General features: G+C 39.0%; 1 protein-coding gene across 3 annotated transcripts in view; it reads left to right on the top strand.

The window, feature by feature from the left end:
• Positions 1–6633: 6633 nt before the first annotated feature.
• LOC136339369 (transducin-like enhancer protein 4) overlaps positions 6634–27855 on the top strand; it is a 79906-nt gene continuing 58684 nt past the window's right edge. Inside the window, exons 1-2 of one of the 3 annotated variants that reach the window (XM_066282560.1) lie at positions 6634–7248; positions 26422–26519. In XM_066282560.1, coding sequence (XP_066138657.1) covers positions 7186–7248; positions 26422–26519 — 161 coding nt within the window. In that variant the 5' untranslated portion in view covers positions 6634–7185. The remainder of the gene's footprint in view (positions 7249–26421; positions 26520–27855) is intronic. The other 2 variants (XM_066282559.1, XM_066282561.1) reach the window with 2 other exon arrangements.

Below are 27855 nucleotides of genomic sequence, written 5' to 3'. Positions count from 1 at the left end.
ACTCCGAAGAACTTTTTACCCGGTTTTCGAATGGCTAATAGAGAAATTTTTGAGAAAAAAGAACGTTGAGGGATTTACTGCGCTTATCAATATAGTATGATGGTCTACTAGTGACTATGATGTGAGGTTTGAAGATCTCGAGCACGTAGGTCAGTTATTGACATAGCTGGTTCCCTTCTTACTCGTAACAAATCCCTTTAACATAAGGTGTAACAGGTACAGCATCAAACTCTGCCACCCAGCATATAGAAAATGGCGCAGCTTTGATTGTGGGTCTATTAGCCATTTTTTAAATTATTTTGCAGAGTACTATCGCTCCTTGAAATATGTCCACAATATGTTAAGTTCTGCAGAGAGACAAATAGACAATCAGATATTTTAGGGTCCTTTAGAGTTTCCTTTAAAGGGAGCCGAGACTGCTACGTAGACCTCAAAAAGTCCAAAAGGCGCGAAATTCAAATTTTATAGCAAAATATTGAAATGAAAGTTTGAAAGTGAATTAAAAAAAATCCTGAAATAGCTACCAGTACCCTGATAAAGCTATTTAAATTCTGCTTACACTATAACAGTTATTTATTCAATTTTGACGTATTAATAGTGAGTTATTCGGTGCGTGGGTCGCGCCAAATAACGTTTTATTCGCTATGTCAAATATTTATTCTGTGAAAAATTGGGAAAAATATTACTCCTTACTGAACTAACCTGCACTAACCTGAACGTTTCTAGGCATTCTACAAAAAAGTGGATTAAACCGATATTATGGCACATGGTCTGAATGGAAAAGAATAGAAGAAGCACGGGAGGCTCGAGACTGTTATGAAGTGTCTCCTTGGGGGGATTCTTATCGAGGTTTTAAGATAAAATAAAAGCTCTTTGAAATTTTCTCGAATCAATAAAACTGCTGTAAACTATGCAATAAAATATAACGTTTATGTGTATACAAAATGGAGAATGTTTGGAATCGTAAAACTGCTGTAAAGGCTCTATAAACGAAAATTCGAGCAGCTGATGTATAACCGCCCACGCCGGAAGAACTCGTTCAATTAACGAGCACAAACAAACGCTCGCCTGCTGGTTTAAAACAAACGAAATTCATGTAAAAACATCGGATATTCGACGATGTGCTATTACAAATGATTCGTGTGCTTAAGTCCGTTTTGAAATTTACCTGAAACTTTTATTGGCGAAGGATTAATGGCCGGTTATTTGTGGTTATCACTCTCTAGTGCCAAGAATATAAAACTCGGATTTATTACCAAATTTTGGCATTACATGCTCCACATTCATAAAACGCGTTAAGGATTTACCGCGCTTGAAAATACTTTTTTCTTACCTATAATTTTTTTTATGGTTGAGTACCTGTTCCAAACAAGCGTTCAACTAGAAACTTTTTAGCCCCAATCTTGACCAATTAAGTCTTCTAAATTCCCGGATTGTTGTAGCTAAAAATGTAGCAATTCCATTATTTTCAAACACATAATAAAGGCTATTAATCCCTTTAGCGCTACCAAGCGTCAATGAGATCATCATTCACGCTTGACAACATTAGCTTCTTAGACTACACGTCATTAAACACCAAATACCCGGAAATATGTCTCCCTTCGGAATGTGCCCAATAAGATTCCCACATGCACAACGGCCGTCAACGTACCTAGTAGGCATTAAATTTGAAGTTTCAGTAGGTTTCTACTTAAAAGTTTCCATGTCACGTCACTATGACACGTGAAACGTCAAAATATAGATTTCTTTGTTATTTAATTAGTAATTTAAATGTATAATTAAATATTTTAAAATGATTTTCAATTGGTTTGTTTTTCAAATTTGGTTTCGATTTCTAAAAAGACTTTTCTATGTATGTGATGACGGGAATCTCCTCAGAACTTCCGTAAAAATGATAAAATTTAACTAAACTTTTCAGAAATCAAAACATTGGTAAACTCCTGATACTCTGTAGAACTCCAGAAACGGTTGTCACCAGCCCTGTAATTCTTTCCGGTTAGCATCTATTTCAACAAAAGATTGGGCATTGTAGAGGCTAATTGTTATTTGACAATGAATGCAATGATTTCCCCCTTATATTCAAACAACCTTCAAATAAAAACGAATTATAAAAGTCAAGTTGAGGGCGAAAGGCTGAAAGGAACTAAAAAAATTATAAGGATACTTTTGGCCTATTCGCGATTTTAACTACCGCTGCGAAATGTAAACAAACACGGAATTGAAATCGTATTGTAAGCAAATAGAAATAATCCTGTCAAAATTCTGTTAATTGATTGGTTGCAAATACGCTTTGTTGTAATTTACATTCTTTTTTCACCACATGGCAAGCCGACTTTCGAAATCGCCAATAGATGCAACCACCAATGCATATTCGTTTTTCTGACCATTTCTAGAATTCTGATCATAGAACCTAAGGCACCCTGTGTACTATAACTTTACCTATCTGTGAGAGAGATGGGAAGGGCGCATTAGTGTCTAATTAAGGTATACGGATTCAATGAAATTGGAATAAAAATAAATATTTGATTATGAGTTAGAACATCTTTTAAAATTTATTTGATTTCGAATTTTTGCGAAAAGTGCGGCAAAGCTGAAACGACGAAAAGTGTTTATGGGAGGTTGCTGTTGCTGGTAAATTTAGGAATCAAAAACTTAGGTCAAGTCGGGTTAATAAGAAACTCATAAGTTAAAAAATAAGGTCAGTGCTAAATATTAATATCGGTTAAACATTCAGGTCAGTGGGAGCTTGTAAAATATTTGTGCATTAAAAAATCAGACCATCGCGCGAAATTTGGTCAGTCAAGTTAAGTGAGTTGGAATCTCGCGAGTTAAGCGTTCATTGCTCAATCTCGAGCCGATGTGGATTGTCACTTTACCAACTTTAATTGTCTTATTAAATAGGAACTCGGCAAAGAATTTTCGAGATCTTTGCGGAGTTCTTCGTTATCTTTAAAAATGCCGAAAATTACTTGCCGAATGTCGCAGAACGCGAATTAATAAGACGATTAAACTTAATGTAATGGCAATTTAGGTCCATTCGAGATTTCAAGGATCCGGCTGTACGTCAGTGGTAAATATAGGGGCTGAATATAAACCAAAAATAATGGATATCGCACGTTAAAACACCGATATTAAAAAATCGGTAATATAGAGGGCACGTGTGCGTAGGAAATATTAACAAATGAATGGTATCTCTAACCGTTTTTAAAATACAGACACGAGTTTGTGACACCCTGTAAAGTTCCGCTTCTTCTCGTTCTGATAGCGTGCGTAATGTGAATGTGAGATATATGACTATTTACAATCATCAGTGTTTTCGATTACTTTCTAATTTATTATTATGTTATTTAGCTTTTGTTTAACGTGGTCTTAATAACCTTTTGATAATAGAATTACATAACTGTACACTTCTTACGGAATCGCTTCTGCAAATAATTAGAGTATAAACAAAAAGTATTTTTATTTATACCTGATCGTCACCTTAATAACAAACAGAAAATTTGGTTGCTTCTTAAATATAAATTGTGTATATTAACTAGAACTGCCTTGGCACAGTCATTATTGCATTATTGATATTGCAACTATAAAAAAGTATAAATTATAAATAATATATGTTGAATTAATTATTTATATTCTTATTTACCTTGAAGCTTCGTTATTTCAAATATACTCAGTGGCTGATAACAGGGCTTACACATATTATTATGTTTTGCATTTGGCTGGTGAAGCCTTTTGTTAACAGATTGCGGATATGAAACAAAATATAATAAAAAAATAAGGCACGTGTAAAGGCAGAAGGAAAATGAGAAGACTGATAATTTAAAACAACATTTAATTTTATGGGATTAAATTACAAAATTGCACACAATTGGATATATCCACATAATACTAAGAACATACCATTTGATTTTCTAGTTTGATAATGTTCGCCTTGCATCAAAACGAAGAGTGGCACAGGACAATTTCTCTTTACCAGTTTTCAAACTTCAATTGCCTATATCTTGGGAACACGTTTACCAATTGCATTGAAAAATATATCAAATTAATCGTCACGATGCACTCTATATCCCTACATAGACCGCTTTGGTAGTATCTATTTTGGTTTCTCAGATGCGGGGTCACTTTTTTATCTATTTTTTGAAGTTGTAAAGGTGCCGAAAATAAACGTTGGCAAAAAATACTTTTCCACAATTGTAGAAGGTATTCATCATCAATATAGAACCTATATCAGTGTATTGAACCAAACAAAAGCACATCGAGAATTTCGAAATTTTTACATATGCATTAACCACACGTTGGTGTGGTTAATGTATATACATATGGAATGCATGCAAAAATTATACGTATCACATGGATTGCAATTAAATTAAATTAAAGTAAATTGCTAATATATTCCGGGAATTCATTTCAATCAAATTTTAATAGTTAATTGAATGTCTAAGTAATACTCAAAGATTACTTGTAGTGACCTTGCATAATACCAATCATCCGAACATACTTAGTGTTCAATTTATAGTATATTTTCAAATATGTGCATGAATATATCATCAATTTACATAAGATATTCTTATTATAATTATAGAAGTATTCAGTTAACGTCGAAATTAAATTTAAAAAAAAACAGATTATAAATATGGCGTGTTCAATACTTCCCATTTTGATTTCCGCTTGCACTTAATCCATTAGGAAGATGCTGAAATATTTAATTTTTAACTTAAAAAATATTCGAATCTTTTGCGGGGAACTACTTGGCAAAAACACCCAGTATATTTCCTCTAGATAATTATTTAAAATATAGATAATGGAATTTTCAGTAATTTGATTTTTTGTTGAAATGCAAAATACTAAAGAAAATTGGACCCTGTACATGGCATATTAAATGCCTAAAAAACTGCAGCAACTGTTACCATTTGCCATGTGATAATTGGTACTATTTCGGACACACTAATAGCAAAATTGCTATTAGTGTAACTGGCCGCACTAGGGCGGCGGCGGTGCGCCCGGAGACGGCTAGTGGAAAACGTTATTACGTTATAATGTTCCAAAGGCTCCAATAAACAAACCAATAAAATAAATCAATTATTATGAACGATGAACGTTATTACCTATTCAATTACATACCTACATTTTGTTTTTAATTGCGGCGTGAGATCTCCTTTATCTTGGTTTATGGAAGGACCAAATAAAGACATTCCAGAAATCCCTACGCAATTAAAATATCTATTTTTGGAACGAAATTGAAAGGGTAAAATCGAGATGCCAGAAAAAGGAGTTTCGCGGAGAAATCTGTTATTAGACCATCATTAGGCACGAGTATTTGCGCGCAAGTTCCAATGTCAATCTCAACAGTCAACAGCAACCGATCAATTAAAAACAATCGGTAATACAGCTAATTATCATTAAAATTACATCGACAACATTTTAATTGGCCCCCAAACTGAGGTGGTGCAATAAGCGGGCCCAGTGTAGTGGCAAACTGTGGCGCTTTGTTTTGAAATCGTGACGTTTCACCCCGCGCAACACCACCCCCGAACCTTCATCAACCGCCGCCGCCTCCCGACGGTCAACGCGAAAACTAACCCCCGGCAGCAGCAATCCCGAAACCGCGCCACTTTGCATTTGCTTGGCTCACACCCCCAAAATGATTCCGAACATGTTCACTACAAAAAACTCTAAAAAATAAAAAAGAAAAAAACTACCCTCAAAATGGCTGCCTGGCAGAAAGCATCTCATTTTAGCTGAAACAGGGGTGGAATTTGTCCTTGTTCCACCCGCGTGATTTCACTTCATCCCCTTTCACCCCTATAAATATGGCGCCCTGATTGCCAGTATACCAAGCTGGTCTGGAGTCAACGTGGACTCGTTTTGTACAATCTAGCCGGGCTTATGAGAACGTCGCGTTCAGTCGGACGGGCCAATGGCGGAACGCCGAGTACGGGCAATCCGCCTATTCTAAACGAAAACGCTACTCAGTCGGGCTTGTGGCCAATCGCGGTCCGTATTCGACCAATGAGATGCCTCGCTTTCACGTTCGTTGCTAAGGGGAGCTCTGACAGACTCGTCAAGTCCACGTTGACTCTCTCCGAGGTGCCAGTACATTGCTTGCAGGGTCCTGTACGCAGCGGGCAAACCAGCAAAAATAAGAGCCGACTGAAAAAATATATATAACTGGAGATAAAATCTAGTGGGTCGGGTGCGGGTTAGTTTGAGCAGAACAAAAGCATTACTCGACCTACCGAGTTATTAACGGGGCCCGGGGAAGGGAGGCATTTTTCTGCAAAGCCAATTTAGATTTGGACGGAATAAGAGGATTTGGATTTTTCCCTTTTCGGTTTAAATCCTATTGATTTTTAAATAGGTACATAAATGCCCGGGATTGCACTCTAAAAATTATTGGGTGCATAGGTGATAATGATAACAACGCTGACAAGGCGCTGATAGACCCCGTCCGAATGTTTTAAACAATGATGGAACGCCAGATAAAACACAAATTGGACCAGAAGCCGTAATCAATTATTATTATGGTTTAGTATGCGCGCACGTTTGTCAGCCGAAAACTTATTTATAGAATTTGGTAAACGTATCCAGGAGCGATTAGCAGTCACCCACTTCAAATACTAATAAATACCCCATCCCATTGGCACGGCAGCCGCAACGTAGTAAACTCAGTAATTAGGCGTCCTATATCGCGAGCGTAATCAATTTGTCCGCGTTGATAAACCCGGAGTTTTTTCGTCAGACTGTACACTCGCCGTCGGTATTTTCAGGGGGTTGTAGGCTTTTTGTAAAGAGTGTGGGGTGTGTTAGCGGTTTAAGGCGTCGGCAACGCGAGCGACAGAGACGGAGTGACAGCGTGGCGAGGAGCGGGGGTTTGGGTTCGTTCAGTCGCTTCTGATCAGTGTGCAGTGTCGGTACGCGTGGAGCGTAGCCTTACTCGATAATCCTTTCCCATTGCGTAGTTTTACGCCCTAATCAACATTTTTTAACGCGTCACGAGGTGACACTAGCGACAGTTTGTGCGTAGTCGTGTAGTGCGTGCCTGAATTGCAAAGTGCGTTATGTGATCTTTGTTAAGTGCAGTTTACCCAGCGATATCTGGATTACCTTACTATTTGGAGTACAGTGCGTTGAATGAGGATTAGTTTGAACCCAGAGAGTGCCTGAGAGATGTTCTGCTGACGGAAAATGTATCCCAGTGCCGGAATGAACGCTGCGGCGGCAGCTGCAGTGGCGGCCGCCCGACATCCGGTAAGGGCATGCTTTTATTTTCTTTACAAATAAATGTCCTATTATTACATCACTAAATTAATTTGTACTCGCCGTACTCATCGCCGTCATTTTTTAATGATGAAATGAAAAATTGCGGTTATAATGCGGCTATCATTGAAACTATCCGACGGCAAATGGCGATGATCCCCTGTACAGTTTTGAGATCGCAAAACGCCGTGATTACAACTGAATATGCCTACCTGTGAAACAGCTTTAATCGGATTTTGCCATATTGGTGATTTGCTTCTTGTTTCGTGAATCGTAAAATTGATTTTGATATCTGAGTACCCTTGAAGTGCACGTGATAACTGTAGAATTCCAATGGTAACGGTAGGTACCCGGTCAAGTATCGGCTCACACAAACTACATCGGCATCCACACATGCGGGATTCAGCAAACCCCTAATAATCGTTGTTTCGCAAAATAATTATTGCGTCCTCTTCGATTCCGCATATTTTAACCACTTCGGATGGGAATGGCCAATTTATTCTCCAAACAAAGAATATTTGTCTAGAACAACCCATCCACAGTATGAGTTGTTCTTTATCGAATGCTGATTGTCCACGCTATTCGAAACACGCCGCATCCCGCATGTGTGGATCCAGCGTAACGAAAGCAGATAGCGACGACATGTAATATAAACGTAGGTGAAGTGAAGAAATTGTTGATTTGCGTTGTGTTTTGTGATTTTTCTAAGGTTGGTTTCAATATTTAAGTAGAGTTCATGTGCACGTGATAAGCTCAGAAATCCAATGACCATGGTAAGTTCTTCCTAAAGTATCTAATTGCCTAAGTTATCTCGGCAGCATGTGATAAAAACGTAGGTCAAATTAAGAACTAATTGATTTGCTTTACGTTTTATTTTTCTTTTAAGATTGGTTTTAATATTTAAGTAGAGTTCAAGTGAAAATGGTAAGCTCAGAAGTCCAATGACGATGGTAAGTTTCCGCTAAAGTACCTATCTGCTTAAGCTAATCCGGTAGTACGTAATATAAACGTAGCTCAAGCTAAGAAATGGTGATCATCAAGGCATATTTTGATATCAAATACTATGGTTTACTAACAATTATCTCAGCTAGCGCGACTTGGATATCATGAGAAAGGAAATAGAGCATGCAACCCAAAACAAATTCTATTAATGGTTGGATTAAGGGGACGTAAAAAGACACCACACGTTTACGTGTAGGCAACTTTTTGAAGTAGAATATTTGACTTGTCTTAGGTGGAGATTGTGGGTTCACGGCCAAACCCAGAAATGCGCAAATTTGACCTTGAATTGCTATTTTGAAGAAAAATATTTGAAGATTCAAATTTTATCCTGACATAAACTTGTTGATTCGAAAAACAGAAAGGTCTTCAATGGCAGGTACCGGGGGAAATGAGCACATTGCACACGGGTCTAGTTGCGGACTCATGTGTCTCAAGCAAGCCAATAAACTTTTACGAAATTCATTATATGAATAGATATTCCGGTAGCGAGTAAGTAAATTCCAGTGGGAAAATAGTATATTATTGGACCAGCATATCATGAATGCTATCATCCTAGATGGAGAACATTACTTCACGAGTCAAGCTTGTGGCGCGATTCTCCTAAGGGGATGTTACTCATTATTTACGATTAAATTGTTATACTTTGTCTACAGTTAAACACGCGTGCGTTTCACAAATTAACTAATAATTTCATTAAAAGCCACCTTTGGATAATTCCGCCATAAGAAGACAATATTATTTACCTTCTAACGCCAAAGCAAAGATAGATAAACAGTCCACGATTACGTAAAGTTTTCTTGATTTTCCAGAGACTTTTTGTGTTAAAACTCTATAATATTTCGACGTTTTACGATTACTGCTGTATCATCACATCTCTGCGTGAGATTTGATGGGACTTACTTTAATTTTTTTTCTTAAATTCGTTCTTTCATTTTCTTTTCACCGTATGTGATGCAGAAAGCTCATTAAAGATCAGCGGAGATGAAATTGTGAATCGTATGGACTATAATGTATTTATTTATTTGCTTGCAGTACTGCGCTCTATGGGTTTCTTATGAAATGTGTCTGAAGAAAATTCTATTGGGTTTTGTTCTGTTTCCTAGACAAAGAAAGAGCGAAAAGCGCTTAATCTCAATTTTCCCACGGATATTAACCTCTTCGCATTCTTTTTGCTTAAATATTTCAGCACTTCATCATTCTAACCCACAATCGACTGAGGGCCAAATTATTCGAATGCTGGTTCGTTTAGCAGGGGACCAATAATCAGCCTGTACCTGTGCTGCCAACATTAAAACAGCCAGTTTTCAGGGAGACAATGAACCTGGTGCACCGTAAAGGCCTATTCCAACGTTTCTATGGAAAGTAGCCTACAGTTGAAGTCGATAGCAGAAATCGGTCTCAAACGTGTTCATCCTTTGTCGTTAATATTTAGTTAATGGCGTGGCTAAAGGACGCGAGATACTAAGTATTAAATGTGTCAGAATAGAGAATATTATATCTACACACGTCTGCGTATAAAATCAATTTTCACTTCACATTGCGGTCGTATCCATTAACTGTCATTATGAAATATTTCCCGGGAAAAATATTTGAAATCAATTACCTTTTTGCCAGCGCGTTTAAAATATTTAAAATAGTGTTTAACACTCCGGTCTACCTGCCTTTCTGATGTCGAGGTCGGCCGCCAAAGGAGCTTGCCACGGTAATAAATATCTACCATGGCAACTATAATTTCCCAGAAAGATACCCGGTGGCTGCATATAATGGGCCCCTTTTTCAGTCGTTCGGGGAACCGATCCGAGTTTGTTGGAGTGGTCTTTTTTTTATGTAGCTAAGTGTATTTTACCCGATCAGGGATCGAGAGGTGGAATGCCGTTAACATTTTTTCACAATTCACGCCTGGAAATCAAAATATCTCCACAATACAACAACAAAAACTGAACGTTTTGGCGAGTTAATTCGTCCCATCTGTTTACGATGGCCTATAAAAAGGGCATAACATTTTAGTACCTGCTGCGAGAGGGGTGCGTTGTCCCTTTGAGCCTCTTCCCCTGCCAGCTGCTATTTATGAAAGAGGCTTTGCCAACTAATTCGTCCCTCGCTTCGACCCTCTGTTGGACTTTTAATTTATTTTAAGGGTGGCAAAGTGTTTTTCATTAGTGGGGTATTAAAAAGTTTTTCCTGTCTTTTGGACTTCTTACAATATATGTGAGAGCGATAAGGCATCGGTTTTGACGAACTAATTTATTTCTGTCTCCCTTTCGCCCATTCATTATATGAAATAAATTATTAGGCAATGGAGTTAGGTACATAGATTAAATGGGTATTCGGACGTTGTGGAGATAAGGAAGTCAAATGTGTCTTTGTTAAGTGGTTTCAAATTTGCACCAGTTTTAATGGCCTTTTATTATTGTTGTTATCGGCGTTATTATCGCCATCGAGTGTGTTACTGTCGAAAATTGCATTTCGGGAATTGAAATTAAGCCCACTTCAAGGCGAACAATACGTTTATTAAGTCAGCAATCAGTTTAGTAGCGTTTATTTTTCTAAAACATTCATCACTCGCCGTGTCAAAATTCTTGTGTGTTTTCCCAATCTTGGATTTGTGTTGATAATATACCGCTTATTTAAGTGTTTGCTTTATGGCAGGCAAATATTTTATTATACATCATTAAACATTACAAAACAAACAGACCGTTCGGGTTTTATTTCTATTTTCACGGCCCCGTCATCGTCGGGAAGGCGAAACGTATAACACAGCCCGGGAATATAAATAATGTTGTATTGACCCATTCTCAAAATTATTTCAAGCGCGAATTGTAAAAATTGCCTTGAGTTTGCACAACTCAATCCTTGGCTAAATATTTGCCTAACGGGTTATATTCCTATCTTACGCTTATATGTATAATTTCCTTGAGACCTTGATTCATCTGCCACTGATCACGTCATTGATGCAGTAGGCATCTACCGGGAAGTCTACATGCATTAGGGTACCTACTGAAGTTCGATTTTCCGTTGCATAATACATCGATGCTCGAGGTGACGCCTTTGATTTTTCAAAAACGCGTAATTCAACGACCGGCACGCAAAACGTTGTAAGTGAAAAATTTTTGGCAAATGTAATTTTTCAGAGATTAATGTTGCAATATATATATATTTATATTAAAAATGCTTGATACAGTTTTTTGCTACAGGTTTCGTTCCTCGTTTTGTTTTCCATTTTTTATTGCACGCGATGGAAAAACGTCGTTAGTACGTGGGAAAAAACGTACACTTCATGGCCGCCCATGGAAATCTTGCGAGGCCGAACTAGTGCAAATAAATATACCAAAATATGAAGAAAAATGTTTGATTTCAGGCTTGATTTCTGTTTTAGCTTCACTAGCAGGTTAATACGTGTTTTCACTTATTTTATGCGCGCGTTAATAAACATTGTATAACAGCATGTCATCAAGTCTCAAGTCAAACCACAACTGTTAAAAGTATTATACAGTGCTCGGCAAAAATATTGAACAAATTCGTTTGTGCTTCGGGCGGTCATTTTTGCGAAAAGTGCGCGTCTTGTGAAAAATAACTGAAACATACAGAGTTCCAAAAATTTGTAAAAATTATTTCTAAAGCGCAAGCAAATTTTCATTTCGCGTTTGTAAATATGAAAAATTTCAGAAGTACATATTTCACTTTCTTTCCAAAATGATTAAGTTAAAAAGTCAACCGCACCGAATGACTCATTTAGTAGGGACTTTTTTTTTCTCGAAATTAGCCGAACACTCGCCAACCATGAGAGCAAAATGGATGACATTTTTCACATCTGATATGAACCAGTTTTTATTGTTTTGATGGCCTGTTTATTTTGCGTTGCTACAATTATTATTCCACAAATGAACGGTTTTTTAAAGTCCATTTTTGCACGAACATTTTGGGTGAAAAATGGTGCATGTTACTGCGTATGCCCAGAACTCGGTCTAAAATTTCGCACAGATCGGTAATATGAAAAAAAGACTGGTCTTTCCGTTTCAAACAGTAAACTTAAACGCCATGTGTGATTTCTAGCGCATTCTGTATATTTCAGTTCTTCTTTTCAAGATTTGGACTGTTGCAGTATTCTTCATTGAAATGCTGAAAGCGTCAAGTAACGTTGTAACTAACACTTATTTGTTATGCGATTTTGCAAAATCAATCCTATAACTGGCGTTTATTCTTCAATAGAAGGTGCCTTGAATCGAGTGTTAACACCCGGTTTAACATGAAAGACTAATTTTTTTTCATTGACCCATATTCATTGCAAAAATGAATTTTCCGGTTGAACCATATTCAAAGCAGTTAAAAAATGTATATTTAAATTTTTATCTCTTGAAAAATGGTCGGTTGCAAGGTCCCAACATTTTGCCAACCGAGGCACCGACTATTTAATTGAACGACTTTTTGGGCCGAGTTGTCCTCGTTAAGGCGCCTATCCACTAAAGGAAAAACGGTAATTTTCTTGTTGCCGCCTGTTGCTGTTTGTTTCCAAAGTTAGGAACAGGGGCCAACAAACAACTTGGAACTTTGGAACAAAACTGAAATTGAAAATATGCCAGTTTGGTTTGTCGTTCGTTTGTGCGAGTAAACACACTGTATTAACCAAAGAAATTTAAGTAGTATGTTATTACTGAGTAACGAGCTTAGCCACGAAACACGGAACAATAATAATGGGGTAACTAAGCGTTTCCATCGCGCCGACAAGTAGTAATTTTTCTTTTTTTTCTTTTTTTAAGTTCCAGTTTGTGCATCGGATTATTGGGGGCTCCACAAGCAAAAACATACGCCCTTCTGTGATACTTGATCTTCGCTCCTGCGCAAAAATTAGCTTAATTTTTTTTAATGCAGGTAGCATTTTCGTCGTCACATTTCTTCCAGAGTTTTCTGTGCCACTTTGTAGCCTCAGAATTCTCCTTCAAATTACTCATTCGATATACATAAACGATAATTATCCGAGGGAAGGTGTGACTCGATTGTGACCTTTGATGCAAATTTCAGTCCACCTTTAGTAATTTCATGTCAATTATGCAGTTTATAGACGATTAAATCCCTGAATAGGTTGCCCGATTAAGATATGTTAATCCCAGCGTAAATCTAAAGCAAATCTTTGATATTACTTTATATATGGCGTGAACTAAACGCACATTCCGAGTAATTGTGCAAAATTAGTGTCGGCCGTATAGTGAGCGCATAAATTAGCCAAGGGATTCGTGTTCCACGCTTTGATGCTCCGGCGTATAAAATTTCGCCATTATATAAACACCGCTGAACATGTTCGTTAGGCTAATTAAACATGCTGTTGCAAGCACTCACTCACTGATTTACCTCCCAGTCTTGTACGGTTCCGTGAAAAACACGAAGACGGCGACGGTGTCGTTGAGTAAATCTAGGTCGAAGTAATTAGCACCAGGTGCTCGAAGCGGCAAAAACTGGACATTTTTGTTTTTTTTTGTTTTTGTTTTTGTTTTTTTTTGTTTTTTTTTTTTTTTTTTTTGAGATTTTTGACTCGGCCGGGACTGAAATAATACGTCTGTTCGAAGCAAATCTCAAGGCAGATTTACCGGATCGCTTGTCGTATGTCGCGGTGTAAACGCGTCCACTAATTGCTAGTTAACGCTGCTTATGCCGCAATTAATAGCAAAGTCATCGACCCCGTTTCGCTCGGCTTGCACATTAGGATGCTAAAACTGTCACCGGTGCCAACCTTTCTCGGCTCCAATCCGAATAAATTTGCAATCAACGTGTTTCACCCAGCTTACATGCTAGACACAGATCCGCTTAATTATGACAACGACAAAGTGGTGCACTGCTGGTAGGTGGTAGTTAAGTTATACACTCAATTTTATGTTCTTGCTTTACGAAAGAGATCCTGCGTATCATCTACGAGCTTAAGGCTCTTGCACAGGGGAAAGTAGCTTGCTCGCTCCAGTTGGTGAGAGCGTAACTTGCGTCAATGTTCGCGGATAAGCAAAGAACTGGCGCAATTGCTGTCGACAAACGCTATATGGAAGTAGCCTTCACCGGTGAAATGCAACGTCATGTACACGAGATAGGTTTTTCTTTAGCATAGCGACAGCAAATTAAAATGTCGCATGAAAAAGGAATTGCAGCAGATGTTGCTATTGCGCTAATGAAAAGGAAGCGAAAGAAGTCCAGTAATAAGAGAATTTGAGAAATTTTGTTTAATATTAAAAATTTACTAATTAATAAGAGGATTTTCCCTCAGTCGCATTTTCACTACTTCGTAAGCGTTTCTTTGGTATCCCGTAGCTTTAGAATGTCGGTATCATTAAAGCGCATGTCACCTCCTTGGACTAAACTCGTTTTCCCGCTACACTCGCTAAAGCACATCTAAACAAGCTTGAAATTAATTTATGTATAATTGCGAAAGCGCATTAGCAAGACGCTTGGACGTACAAATTTTAACTCGCGACGAGTGCACTTCCTATCGCTGTTTACACTAAGGAAGTCATGCGCAACTGCACTCAGGCATTAGCGAGAGTTTTTGCTTGCTCGTCTACAGGACGGGCCAATTTCGATGTTTACATAAGTGATCTCGGTAGCTGTAGGGGATAAAAAAAAATCGAACGGAGGATCGTCGGTGTATTCTTTGGAGACAGGTTCGGTGGAGTGGTTAAAAGTTGTGGATCGGCGAAAGTTCGATTTCGCGTCCAGTTAGCCCAAGTGACTTTCCGGTTCGTGCACGCATCGTGCATCTAGACGCCCCGGTTGAAATTGATCGAAAATGTTTCGCTGGCGCTGAACGTTTCTTCCATCCGATCAACAATGCTTCAAGAAAGGTCACAAACAGCTCTCCATTACATAGTCAAGCATGAAGCTTATCCAGTGTCGTAATGATAAAACGAAGCTCGGCTACAACGCGATCCGATTACAAACTAGTGGACGGTCTGGCAAAGCGGTCTGCGGTCGGGTGGCGAGCGGTTTGCGGGCACCCTTAACCACCGCCCTCGGTCGAAGGGGGTGAGAATGACCCTTGCCCGGCCCGGCTCTACAATTTCCTCTGTTTAATGTTATAACGCGTCGGGTTTAGTTTGCTCTTAATAAGGAATTTTCGGGCCAAGTTTCGGCTTTGCCTTTTAGCGTTCGACGTCCGAGTAAATTAGGTTGGGAGGTCGAAGACGTTGCATTTCGGGTAAATGTGGTGACAGAAGGTTTGGGGGACTTATTAGGTAATTAAATGTTGACGTTGACACGAACGAGAGGCAAAGGCTTTGCAGGAAAGGCGGCGTGTGTCGTCGCGTATTGCGCAATTAAATCAATACAGTGCGTTCAAGATAAGGACGCCCAGCATGAGAACCTCGCAAACGGCAATAGGTGCAGACGCGAACGGTTGCAATTTGCCCAAAAACTTCTTTGGTTTCCTTTATAAGAATAATGAAGAAACGTAAAAAAAAAAGGATTTTTGTCGTTTTTCTTCGAAATAACTGAAACACATAAGACAGCCTTGTGTAGACCTGTTTGCGTCGAGAAATTACTCTGAAGGCGAACCTTTTCTCTCATTTAACCAAGTTCGTACCTATTACCGTTTTCGAGATGCCCATGCTGGACGTCCGTATCTTGGACGCATTGTACAGGCGGTGGTAGCCGAGCGATGGGAGATAGGGCATTTTTGCCAAGGAATTCAATGCGTTTCCGAGCGGTTATTCTATTAAGCCTCTAATCTGGTTTCGTGTTGACGTTGGCTGGTCTAGACGAAGCCAGCATCTGATAAACATGCTCACCTTATTCATTGAGCTCAATTATCGGGAGATCGGCAATAAAAATTTGAAGGCTACGTCCACCGGACCGTGAACACCATTTAAATATTTCCGTTACAGTAATTTTTTTTCTCGTGAAACCGCGTGTTAAAACCCAAACAAACAACAAAAGACATTGACGAAATCTGTTACGAGCAAATTGATTTCACAGCTACAGAAACGACATTACATGGTCGTGAATAATTTTGTTAAATCGTTGACCGAGAACAAGTTTTTATTTTCGTTCTGTCAGCGGGCGGAACGAAAAACCGCAAAGCCGAGCGGTTTAATCACACCTAGTTACGCCAATGGAGCGGTCTACTTTTTTACAGTTTTCTTACTCGGTAGTTGATTTAGTGCGCCCAGCCGAACGATAATTGCCAAATATTCCCAACGGCCAATTTCGATGTGGGCCACCTTGAAGTCATTATTTCTTCGAATTCCAAAGGGTTTTTTCGAACAACACCGCGATAGAAAAATTAATGAGCCCATTCCTCTATAGTCGGAATGGGCCTCGCCTGATAGGCGTAATCCGGCAGCTAAGTAGATTACGTTGTTCGCCATGTTTCGACGATTAGTGGGTAGCGGCACGGGTAAGCTCCAAGTTAATCATTCAAGCCCTCGCCTAAATTGCCCCGGAAACTTTTCCGCCATCTCTCTCTGTCACGTATGAATAAATCTGATCGATCGAAAAATCGGCCCTTGTCCTCAAAGCGCGGGTTCAACTGATCAGAAAGATGCAAACAAATAAATCACGTGAGGGGTTTCTGCTTGAGAGCTACCGTCACGGTTTAGAAAGCCATGTAAACGATATCTTTGCACAGAAAAATAAGTATCAAATTAGTCACGGCCCCATGGAGCGTGGAAATACACCTCGCTTCACACCATGGCTGCTACCGATGGCTGCGCAGCCGATAAAAATAATAGCGCAACCCTTTTTATCCCCCTCCTCCCCCTCCCTCTTTCGGAAGCCAGAGCACATCTGTTAATTTATATCGGGGAAGGTTATCGGTTGTTTTCCTCGAGCAACGCGTTTTATCTCTTTCAATTAATTAATTAACTTTGCTAACTCTCGTTTAAGCTCTCATAACGGTTCGCTTGTCTCCTCTCGACCAATCTCAGCATATACAGGGTTGTCGATCCAAGTGAACTAAGTCGAAGCTTCAGATTTCATTTCACTCAAAATTGTGCAGATACGTCGATAAGATTATCATTCGGTCTCATCTACTACTTCTGAATTTTCGAGAGCCCTCCATCGGGTACTTTATATGATGAAAATCGCGGCGCATTGACCCTTTTCCTCGCCATTGGTTTTATACTTTCCAATTTCAATCAATTTGAGATGAGCGTATGAAAGATCCTGAAATCGCAATATGGGGAACCTGATGGAGGGTATTAACGTCTCCATAGTCGAAGCATCGACTCAGCAATGATCGGAGGTGTTAGCCACCATTTTAAATTTAAACCAACGCGTTAGCGATAATCTCCCAGGGACCGTTACGGCATTCTGGACGTGTTTGGTGCTCTCTAAAAGAGGCTCACTGGTAAAATAGGGTCCCGATTTTTTTGCACCTTTGGCAAATATCATGATGTTCACGTAAAAATATCAAAAGATCGTAACATGGCATATTTACAGAGAAGGGTCAACTGTCCACCATAAATACACCTACTATTGCGGAAAAGGTATTTTAGGGGAAAAAATTCGTGAGCGTCCGGCTCTCGTTTTTTGCCCGCCTAACTCCGGGATGTTAACTGTACAGGAACATTGATAAAATGATCATGGCATGCCATATCCTCCTGCATTCCTCTTCCTATGCAATCGAGCGTTTAATGATATAATAATGGCGCTGAAAATGGCCAACGTAACATCCAATAGACGCATTTCTTTCTCTCCGCTTTCGTGTTTACTCTAACGTGCTAAATTGGCGCATCTATTTAGTTAATTAGGTACGTTAGCCAATTTTACAGCTTAGTGAACGGGTCCATCGATCTATTAATATCACATATTAAGTAATGCTAACCACTTTATCAGCGCGTGAAGTAAATATATCGCTACATTAAAATGAACTGTTTATGTTAATTGTTGTTTTAATGGGAAAGAACTTGATGAAATATATGCATTTGTATATGTTAAAATAATAATTAATATTAAATTATCTTTCTGCCCCTACGATAAAGCACTTACATCTGTACATAAATAATCGTTCATAAAATGCAAAGAAGGAAAAGAAAACGATGTGGAAATGTTCCGATACAGTGGTTTTAGGGAAAAGAAAGCGGGACTGCCTCGTTTGTCTCGCAAGGCAGAGAGGGTGCAGCATGGTCCAGTTGTGACGATTTTTTTATCTATCGTGCCTTAATTAGTCTTTCACTTATTCTTCTCACGTGTGTGCGTTAACTCTTTTTTCCCATTAACCCGATTTTGTAACTGTCACCGTTTCGCAGAAAGCAGTTCGGGCGCGCCGAAACGAGACAACCTTAGAGGTGTCGCATCGAAAAAAAGTGTAATTTCCGCGGACCTGCTCTACTGAATCACCCTGTGTGCCTAAAAATATTTTTCGAGTTTTTCCCCCTCAGTACCCTACAACCGTAGCATAACCTGTTTCTCTGCCTCTAATTTGTCTAACTGGAAAAAGAAAAGCGACGATGACGTATTTCTCGTGGATTCGTCGATAAGTAAAACTCGACAAACTCAGTTCAAACACAAATACAGCAATAAATAACAATCGAATCGTTTCACAACGCTTTGAACTATTTCGAACACTATATTAAGTCTTCACTACGACGTCTAATACTCAAATCCACGTTCGCCCTAACCGTCAACGAGATTAGGGAGACACTTCTAGAACGATGTCGAACGGTTTCTAGTACGTCAGTCATCCGTGAATTTCCGTGAATGTTCTCGTAAACTTATATCGGTTCATGGTCTTAAGTAGTCACACATCGGCTGCCCACAGGCAACATGCAAAGTATATGAGGTTAAATGGCTACCTCCGTTACTCGAGGGCCTAGAAGGTCCAGACTTCGTCCTAGGGAGTGAGTTTAGGACCCCTGGTGCGAGGTTGCCAAGTCATGCAACTTTTCCCTGGATTTAGGACAATCTCGTACTGACAATTTGGCCTTCGCAATGGCGTTTTTCCAATTGTAATTTCGCCTTGCATAAAAAAACCTTAATCCTGTTTTATGGGCCGATTAATGAACCTTGAAAATTTTAAAAACTTTTCGTTGGACTCAAGATATTTCGTAAAACATGTTTTAGGGTTCAAGCTCCTCGAAGTGTTGGATCGTTCGTTGCGAAATTTGGCCCATAATGTTGTTTGGCCAGCGATCTGAACCGAAACAAAGCCCGTAATATAATGGTTTTGTATAACAGACACAGCAACAATAAAACATCTTTCACCAGCAATTAGGTTAACTGCACAAAAAAGCGAAATGTGTGAACGGGATGCGAATTATTCAGCTACGGTACTAGCAACGAACAAAGCCAACAGATTAGATAAACGATCGAGATAAATTCGTAAACTGCTTTATAATGACGGTTTAAAAGGTTTAATTCATAAGGGAATGAATTTACAACTCAAAATTATGATGAGAGGGGGCGATTGTGTGGTGAAAGCCGATTTCTTGATGAGTTACTTTGCAGGGATTCGATCACTAAATTGGCCTTAGCGAGTCATGCCAATCGAGCAGCTGATGGTATGTCGATTATGGACGGCGCAGGTTAAATTCCCCTCAAATCCCTGTCCAACCAATTACCGGAATAACGTGTATTTCCAGGTCTCGGACACGATGATGCTTATCACTGACAATGAATGTTGTGTAATTATTAGTGTTGCTCGGTTATTACACTACATTAACCGTGCCAAAGCGGCGGTGCGCTCATACAAAATTCCTGGCTAGATAATAATAATGGGCTGCTGGACAGGCGCCAGAGAGGAACTTCTTAATATTACTATTTATAAATAACTTTAATATAAGCAATGATATTTTAAACGTTTAAGTTTGTGGACGTTATTGTAAAAAGTATGCGGTTCTCGTCTCGAACGCACGATGAGACATACTCGGTTCTGACTGAATTCTGGACAGTAAATCTCACGTTTACGAAGAAGAATGTACTGCTGTTCATGAGGAATCTCGCATTCATCACACGAACTTACCACTTTATGCTGGGAAGCCCTCCGTTGTTGATGAGAAGTCTCCTGGATCCCTAAAAACTTTGCAAAAAGTGAAAACGTTTTCGGTGACACTCACTAAGACGCACGACACTGAATTTCAGCTATACGACACCCACGTTCGGTCACTACGTGTCAGCTACAGCAGCGACGTATCTGCCGAGTTTTTCAAACAAAAGGACATCCGATTATCCGAAATAATACTTCCGAATTACGACCATCTTCTTTGTTGTCGCGTTAATATGTGACGGAATCATATAAGAAAGGACATCGGTACGACAATGTACAAAAAACTCCCTTTTGCAAAGGTACGAGTCATAGGCTAAACGATAGCGATGATTCGATGGCCTCCAAACCTCCATAAATTCTCTTTTTTGTACATGTAGAGCTCACCGGCCGCATCACGGCAACGATCCACGATGGGGAATGATATACACAGCGGCAAATATACAGCAACAGACATAAAATTTAATAATTTTCTCTAGAGTATAAATAATGTTAATACTTCTCCGATAACTTTTTCATAAGTAGTTAAATGAAGCAATTGAAATGTGTTTTGCAAGAGCCGTATCATGTGAAACCTGTTAAAAAGGAAAGAAACTCAAAGATGTGACCCAAGCAAAATACTGGTTTTAAACGGAATAACTTTATAGTACATTTTGAACTTCATCAATTGTTCAATGCAGTTTTTTAGTCTTAATAGCGTGTGTTCCCTCTCGAACCCTTTCAACTGCAGTCATTCATTTTCTCACACTTTTGATGAGCTCACTTCTTGAGCCAATCTCTGCCCCATTCCTCGATCAATGCAACTCTTGCGTCTTCCAGGTTTTAAACAGCAGGAATTCTTGATTTCAGCATTCAGCTGTCTGGATATAATACAAAATAAGAAAAAGATATGAAGTATATATATAGGTTGTTCGTTGAAATTTGCCGGCGTATATAATAATGACTGTACCCGGTTTCTGATTCCGTGAAAACTTTAATAATCATCTTTGCAGTTAATTTTATCGTTCCAATTCAAGTTTTCTTATTGACCTTAGAAGTGTTTTTCAAATTGACCTTCAGTTAATTAGAAGTTTTAATGAAATCTTTCGTTCTCTTGAATTTGGACAAACTATTCTTCCTCAGCTTCGTGCCGTTCCCTGAAACCGGAATCGGGGGAATTATTTCAGTGACGCTGTTGCTCATTACAGGAAAATATTGGTGACATTTCCAAACATCCTCGATTTGCATTTATCTGTGTCATTCAGCATCAACCAGTTTCTTCATCCTGGAAGGGGTCGTGTAGTTTGACCTGAGGCATCAAGTTTCCGGGCTCATTAGAAAGTCTAATGGAAACATTCATTCTCCTGAAACTACGATTAGTTGCCTTAAACTTTCCCCCCTCCTCCAGAGGGCCGAATCAAAAATAGGAGATTACAGTGACCTTAGGCTAACAGGTTCCTGGTTCCGAGAAAATATTTGTGAACATTTCAGATGTCCTTGGATTTGTAATTGCTTTTATCAGCACATTGCCCAAGTCAGGTGTTCGATTCGCATTTAGTCGGACCCCTTGCTTTGTTCGTAATGTTGGCGGTTCGAAAAAGGAGGAGGCACCGAGCGGGAAAGAAAAACAAAAAAAGAAAGGATACAAGATTAAGTACGGCAAGGTGTGTTCAGACACCGCTAACATGCCGTGGTTTGCTATTAAGGATGTACCCTCTACAGAAAATTTCGTGTCGATAACACAGTCGGTCTTTTATTCTTTTTTTTTTTTTTTAATTCATCCCGCCTTCTGTTTTACTGGCTTTTGTATATTCTCTCTAGTATGGGCACAACAAAACTCCTTGTATGGAATTTTTTCGTTTTGTTTAAGATGCTAGTTTGTACCATGTCGTCGAACACGAACAAAGCCGACAAGAGAAGAAGAGAAAGTCGACGCTGTCACGCCATTCTCATTAAAACCATCTGGTTGCCGTCACCGCAGTCTGCCAATAAGGTTTTTGCGGCCGGTACTTATTTTATGCAATCGCACTCGAACCTTGTTACGTGCATGTTCTAATCAAACAACTTATAGTCTTCTTCACGTTTTGTTTTAATATTTCCCCATTGTTCTCGTAATAATTAACTCTCCACTATTATATGGTCGGTTAGCGTGCAGCGTTGCCGCACCGATGATTCGCGGGCTGTGCCATTTCTCCGAAAACAAAACATTCTGTCAAAAGTCATTCGGGACCGAAATTGCCCGAAGAACAATGTTGCCACGGGAAAGTCAATCCTTCAACAAACGAATCAGGGCAAGTCCTGCGCAATCGAAGGAAAATGACTTAGAAGATTCAGGCACCCTATCCGGTAGGAGGAACTCCTTCGATCATAGATCAACTAGGAAAAGTCACTTGGAGAAAAAATGCGATAATAACACAAAAACACTGATGAGCCTGACACGCGGGGTAGTACGAAAAGGATGGGGCCCGAAACCTCAAATCCTGCACAGATGCTTCACCGAGGCCTTGAGGTCAGGAGAGATTGCGCTAAAGTTGACGAGGCTGCAAAGAATGGCTTGCGTGGGCATCACCAGTGCACATTTAGGACCACACCGGGAGCTGTGTTTAACGCCTTATTGGGAGTTGCCGAGGCTCCCTGGTTCAAGATCAATCCGGATGAATATAGACGCTATGGCTTGCCATTCAAGGGACAGATTGAGGCCCGCAAACGCTGGGTCGCAGCAATCCTCGAACGAGCTTTTCGACTTTCTTTCGTGTCACTACATGGGAACAAAGGAGGAGCTTTATATCTACTCCGACTGTCTCGTGGTCCTTCGCGGAGTAATTAAGACAAGTAATTTCACGTTAATACTTAAAGGAGAAAGGAAAAAAAGTGAAAATTTCTACAAAAAGTTGTTTCATTTATCGACTTTTAACAAAAAACATAGTTATTACCAACGACAGTACATTCTTGGTAAAACGGTTTTAGCTGTCTACAGCGTTGTGAAATATTGAACACGATGGGAAGCCAAGAGGTTCTTTTAAAAAAAAAAAAAATATTTCAGAGAAGGTGTTCCACCAAACGGTGAAGAATTTCCAATAAGAGAGTTATTACTTTAGTATAGTATCTACTACTAGGTACAGTCAAATAAATTTTTTTATGGCAAACCGTTGAAACCTCCTATGCGACTAAAACCAGTTTCCTGAAAGGCTGCTTAAATTTCTGTAGTATCGAATTAAATTGTCCCCTGTCCTTAAAATTATGATGCCCCTGCAGTTACATTGGACTAAACGGAACCAACGATTTAATCTTATCTCAAACCATATCTATTTTATTCAGGTTGTTGTCGGCGTGATGGATTTCGGTTGTTGATTCATTAGCATTTTGTGAGGAATGCAAATTTCAGTTGAACACTCTGAAAACACGTAACCAAATGCAAATGTCTCTTCTGTTTTCGTCGGGAACGTTTAGCTATTTGGGTGTCGTACATTAATTTAAATTTTCCCGTCTCTCTTCCATTCGTTTACTTCATCCTTAATCACACAATGCTCTATTAAGACCTAAAAGAAAACTCTTTTTCTCGGCAAGCACCGCCCGGGGGAGAAAATTTCCATTAATTAAGTTTCGAAAAATTCGGCCCGAAAGTTCATTTTAAAGCTTAACAACGTCGGTAATTGGAGCAGGAACTTTCAATTCCTCGAGTTTCCCGGATACGAAAATACGTCGAACTTTTTTCGGTTAGGTTTTATTAATAATTCATTTAGAAGTTCATTCAAGGTTTAGGATATGACGGATTAAGCCTCTTAAACTTTTTTCCTCGATGAAACACTACTTCAAGTGTGTTTTTTTTTTTTTTTTTTTTTTTTTTTTTGATAAAGCTCAACCCCAAGAGATAATTGGTGTTAAATCTGGGACGAATTTTGTGCGGCGATAGAAGAGACTTCAATCAGAAATGAGTTTCAAAAAGGGATTGTGTTTTGATTTCAGTTAGATTATCGTGGAAAAACTTCTATAAAGATTTATCGTGATGGTGGTACGAAAAGCCCTCGAGTTTTTAATGCAGGGGCTTCGAAATATTTGTTTCGGACACACTTAACTGTTCAATTCGACTGCGATGGGTTCAATCCGGATTAGTTGAAAATCAAATGATATTGGGTCGATCCAACCAGGTCATCGCCCTCGGAAAGGCTTGATATGACCTGACAGAGATTTTAAAAGCTCTAGAGGTTCACTTTTAGGTACTATTTGAGATATATAAGAGATGAATAATGCAAAAATGTTGAGACTCTTTTCGGGTGCTGCTGACGCTTCGTTAATATCTCGACACGGTGAAATTCCACATTTTCCTACCTCTAATTTACGCAGCGCAGAGCGGGTACTTTTGATCACTTGTAGATTGTTTCTGTTATTAGTAAAGATATTTTCCAAAACGTTACACCTGCAAGTTTTTTCTAAATTTAGCTCCTCTGTGCCTTTGTTTATCCGTCGCGCTTATGCCCGGATTCGGTAACTATTACTTCTGACGTTAACGATGTGTCGCCCCAAGTTTGATGTAAAACAATGAGGTTTGCAGAGATCGCTGCCGTAAGCTGCAAATATGCACCGGATGTTACAGAATCGGATCTTTAAGTGCTCTTCTGACAGTCAGTATTGCTACTTTGGTTTACGCGAATTTTCTTTAAAAACGGCAGACGAAGGCGGCAAGAATGGCGATGAGATTCTGGCCGCTGTGCGAGAGGGGTGAATCCTCTGCTAAAATATGAGTTTTTTTTTCTTTAAGATTCATGTAGATTTAACTTCAATACACCACTGTCGGTGGAAGTAAATAAATACATAAAATATCCGGAAAATAATATTGGCTCGACGAAATAATACGCAGCCTGTGCAAACATTTAAAAATGGCCAAAAACCAATATTTGCCGAGCAAAGTGTGTACGCAGATAAAATAAATTACCTATGACGTAACATCCGGTTAAGTGTTAAAGACCGTTAAAATATCCATCGGGTTTTATTATACCCAACCAGTCAACAGCATCGGCAGCACGAAAGGGAGTACACATGAAAAATCTATTTTTACAATGACTGTAATGTGATACGTTAAACAACGCCTCATTGTATAAAATGACTGTTGTTCGATGATTGACGTTCTGGAACGGTTAATGCTGATTTTACTTTTACTGTTACATTTTTACACTTACAGTCTGCATATCCAGAAAGCTGCATCATCATCTATAGTTTATTTAATGATTAGCTGCCAATGGACCGGTTGTACGGTCGTTGCGGTAAGTGGCGATCTTAACCCAATATCAGTTAATTTCAATGCCACTCGTTGGTTTCCCATTGAAACGTATCATCGGATTTTTAGCGTTTGCGGTTTTGCAGTACTTTAATCTCGTTTAGAGGAATTTTAAAATGATAATCATGAAAATGCATGTCGTTTGCGGTTTTAGCATTCTAACGAGTGGAACCCGTGGTGTAAATATATATTTCCACCGATTGCGCGTTTACATCTTGGGGTCGTAATATGGTGCCGAGTGGGGAATTTCAAGCAGTTAGGCGTCATAATATTTTTCCTCTTAATTACATCCCGACACGAACGAGCAAACTGAGAATTTTTTTCATAACTACCAGTCACGCGATTATTCCCCTCTTATCGTTTGTTAAGAGGTTGTTACCTGGGTGTTGTTTATTTATTGATGTCTTTATGGGCTTGTTTTCAAATTTAATTTTGTTTCAGCACAGAGGGTAATCACATATTATTGGATGGGCCTGCATGCAGAAAAGATTATAGATCATTTGGAATAAACGACATAAGCGAATAACTTGTTTACGGCAATGCATAAGCCGAGACATAAGCTGAGATGAAAAAAAGAGAACACATGACAGTAATTGATGGTGGGAATGGAATGGAGTTAACCTAGACAATTACAAGCCTTAATAAAACATCTTTAAAATTACCTTGTGCATACGTTTCCAGGGTTGGAATAAATATATGCGAAACCATGCTGTGTTGCAGGGAAAATTACTCTAAAAATTCATGCCACGAGTCCAGTGAAAATGACATATTTACACATTTTTGAAATTCGAACGAATGAGAACACCACAGTAATTTCAAAAATTCGATAAAAAACTGATACATATATATTGTAAAATGATATTCATTTCACGTCTGTTGTCGTATTGCTTAGTAGTTTATTCCATATTTTTCTGTATTAAACAATTTTGTTGACTCATTTTTCTTTTTTTAGGGTCCACCGCAGCCGGGGCAACCTTTCAAATTCACAGTTGGCGAGTCCTGTGACAGAATCAAAGAAGAATTCAACTTCCTCCAGGCCCAATATCACAGGTCAGTACTTAGAGCCGACTCTTAGATCCGCTTAAGCCGCCTTAATAATTTCTATACCGTGCTAAGCCTAGCGCTCCATGTTCTTGAATAGCCAACAATTTTCTATTTTCTTTTGAGATATCGGAAACGATTTTTAGAAGTTAAAAATAACTCCAATTTTCAATCTCCGATCACCGAAGATTGATGACGTCCAATATATGAATATTTAATTCAAGTAAACATTGTTCGGAGGAATTGCTATAGAATAACCCATGGAACACAAGGCAATCATAACACTGATAGCGTTCCATTTAGAGTGACGTAATTTAGGAATGGTGCCCTTTTTGAATCGCTCTGCATGTTCTTCTTTGACTTTAAAATGTGCAAATTTTTCGTTTTCCGACTCACGTGTTAAACTTTCTGTTTTAACTCAAGTGCCGAAAGAGCCTTTATATTTTATATTGTTAAGATATGTATAGTTACATAGATACCACATCTGTTGACTGTAACGTTTGCTGACTAAGTTAACACAGTCACAACCACCACATTTAATTAAGAACCACTTAACTTAAATGATCCTTAATTGCTGTCGGGAAGTTGGGCATAACAGACTTTAATTAATAATCATCGATACCCTACAAGGAACCTCCTCACATATAAATTTAACCAGACCCCTAACCTACCGTAAGCAAGAACCGAAACCTCTCGAAAACACTTGAAAAACAACTTTAAAGCAATTACACATCGAAAACATTCCAAATCGCGAGCTAATAAAGATTTATCGCTGTCCATAATGGTCCGAAACAATCCATCGATCCCCGGTCGTTTATTTACATAATCGACCAACATGGAAATGGTACTATCACCCAGTACCATTCCCCAGAACCAGTACCACGGCAGTTCTGAATGCTGCCCGGCTCTTCGGGAATGTGTTCGTTTAATTTTACTGCCGTGATACTGGTACTAATGAGGCCTTTATTACATGTGGGTTATGTAGGTATTGTATGGGCGGTAGATGGTAGGATGATAGTAGTCTGTTAGCAGTAGCCGGTGATGGATTTAGGGTACGGGAACAGATAATTGAAACATATTGAGGATCTTTTCAAGAATTAATCAGAATTTTTTCCTTCATACGGTCCTGCGATTTTTGTTCGTTGTGTTTCGGGTAACGCTACGTGAAAACGGACTACCTTAGTCTAATGACTCATTGATCTTGTAGATATTTTCATTACGAGGGTTAAACGAAAATGCGGATTACAAATCAAGAAATTGCTCAGAAAATGTATATGCAAATGTGAAATATATACGGAATGAAAATGGGGTAAATATATGCGAAAATGCGGAAAATATCAAGGAA

Source organism: Euwallacea fornicatus, chromosome 5, assembly GCF_040115645.1.
Source record: "Euwallacea fornicatus isolate EFF26 chromosome 5, ASM4011564v1, whole genome shotgun sequence".
Taxonomy (NCBI): Eukaryota; Metazoa; Arthropoda; class Insecta; order Coleoptera; family Curculionidae; genus Euwallacea; species Euwallacea fornicatus.
Note: the sequence above shows the minus strand (reverse complement) of the source record. Positions and strands in the feature narration are given on the sequence as shown.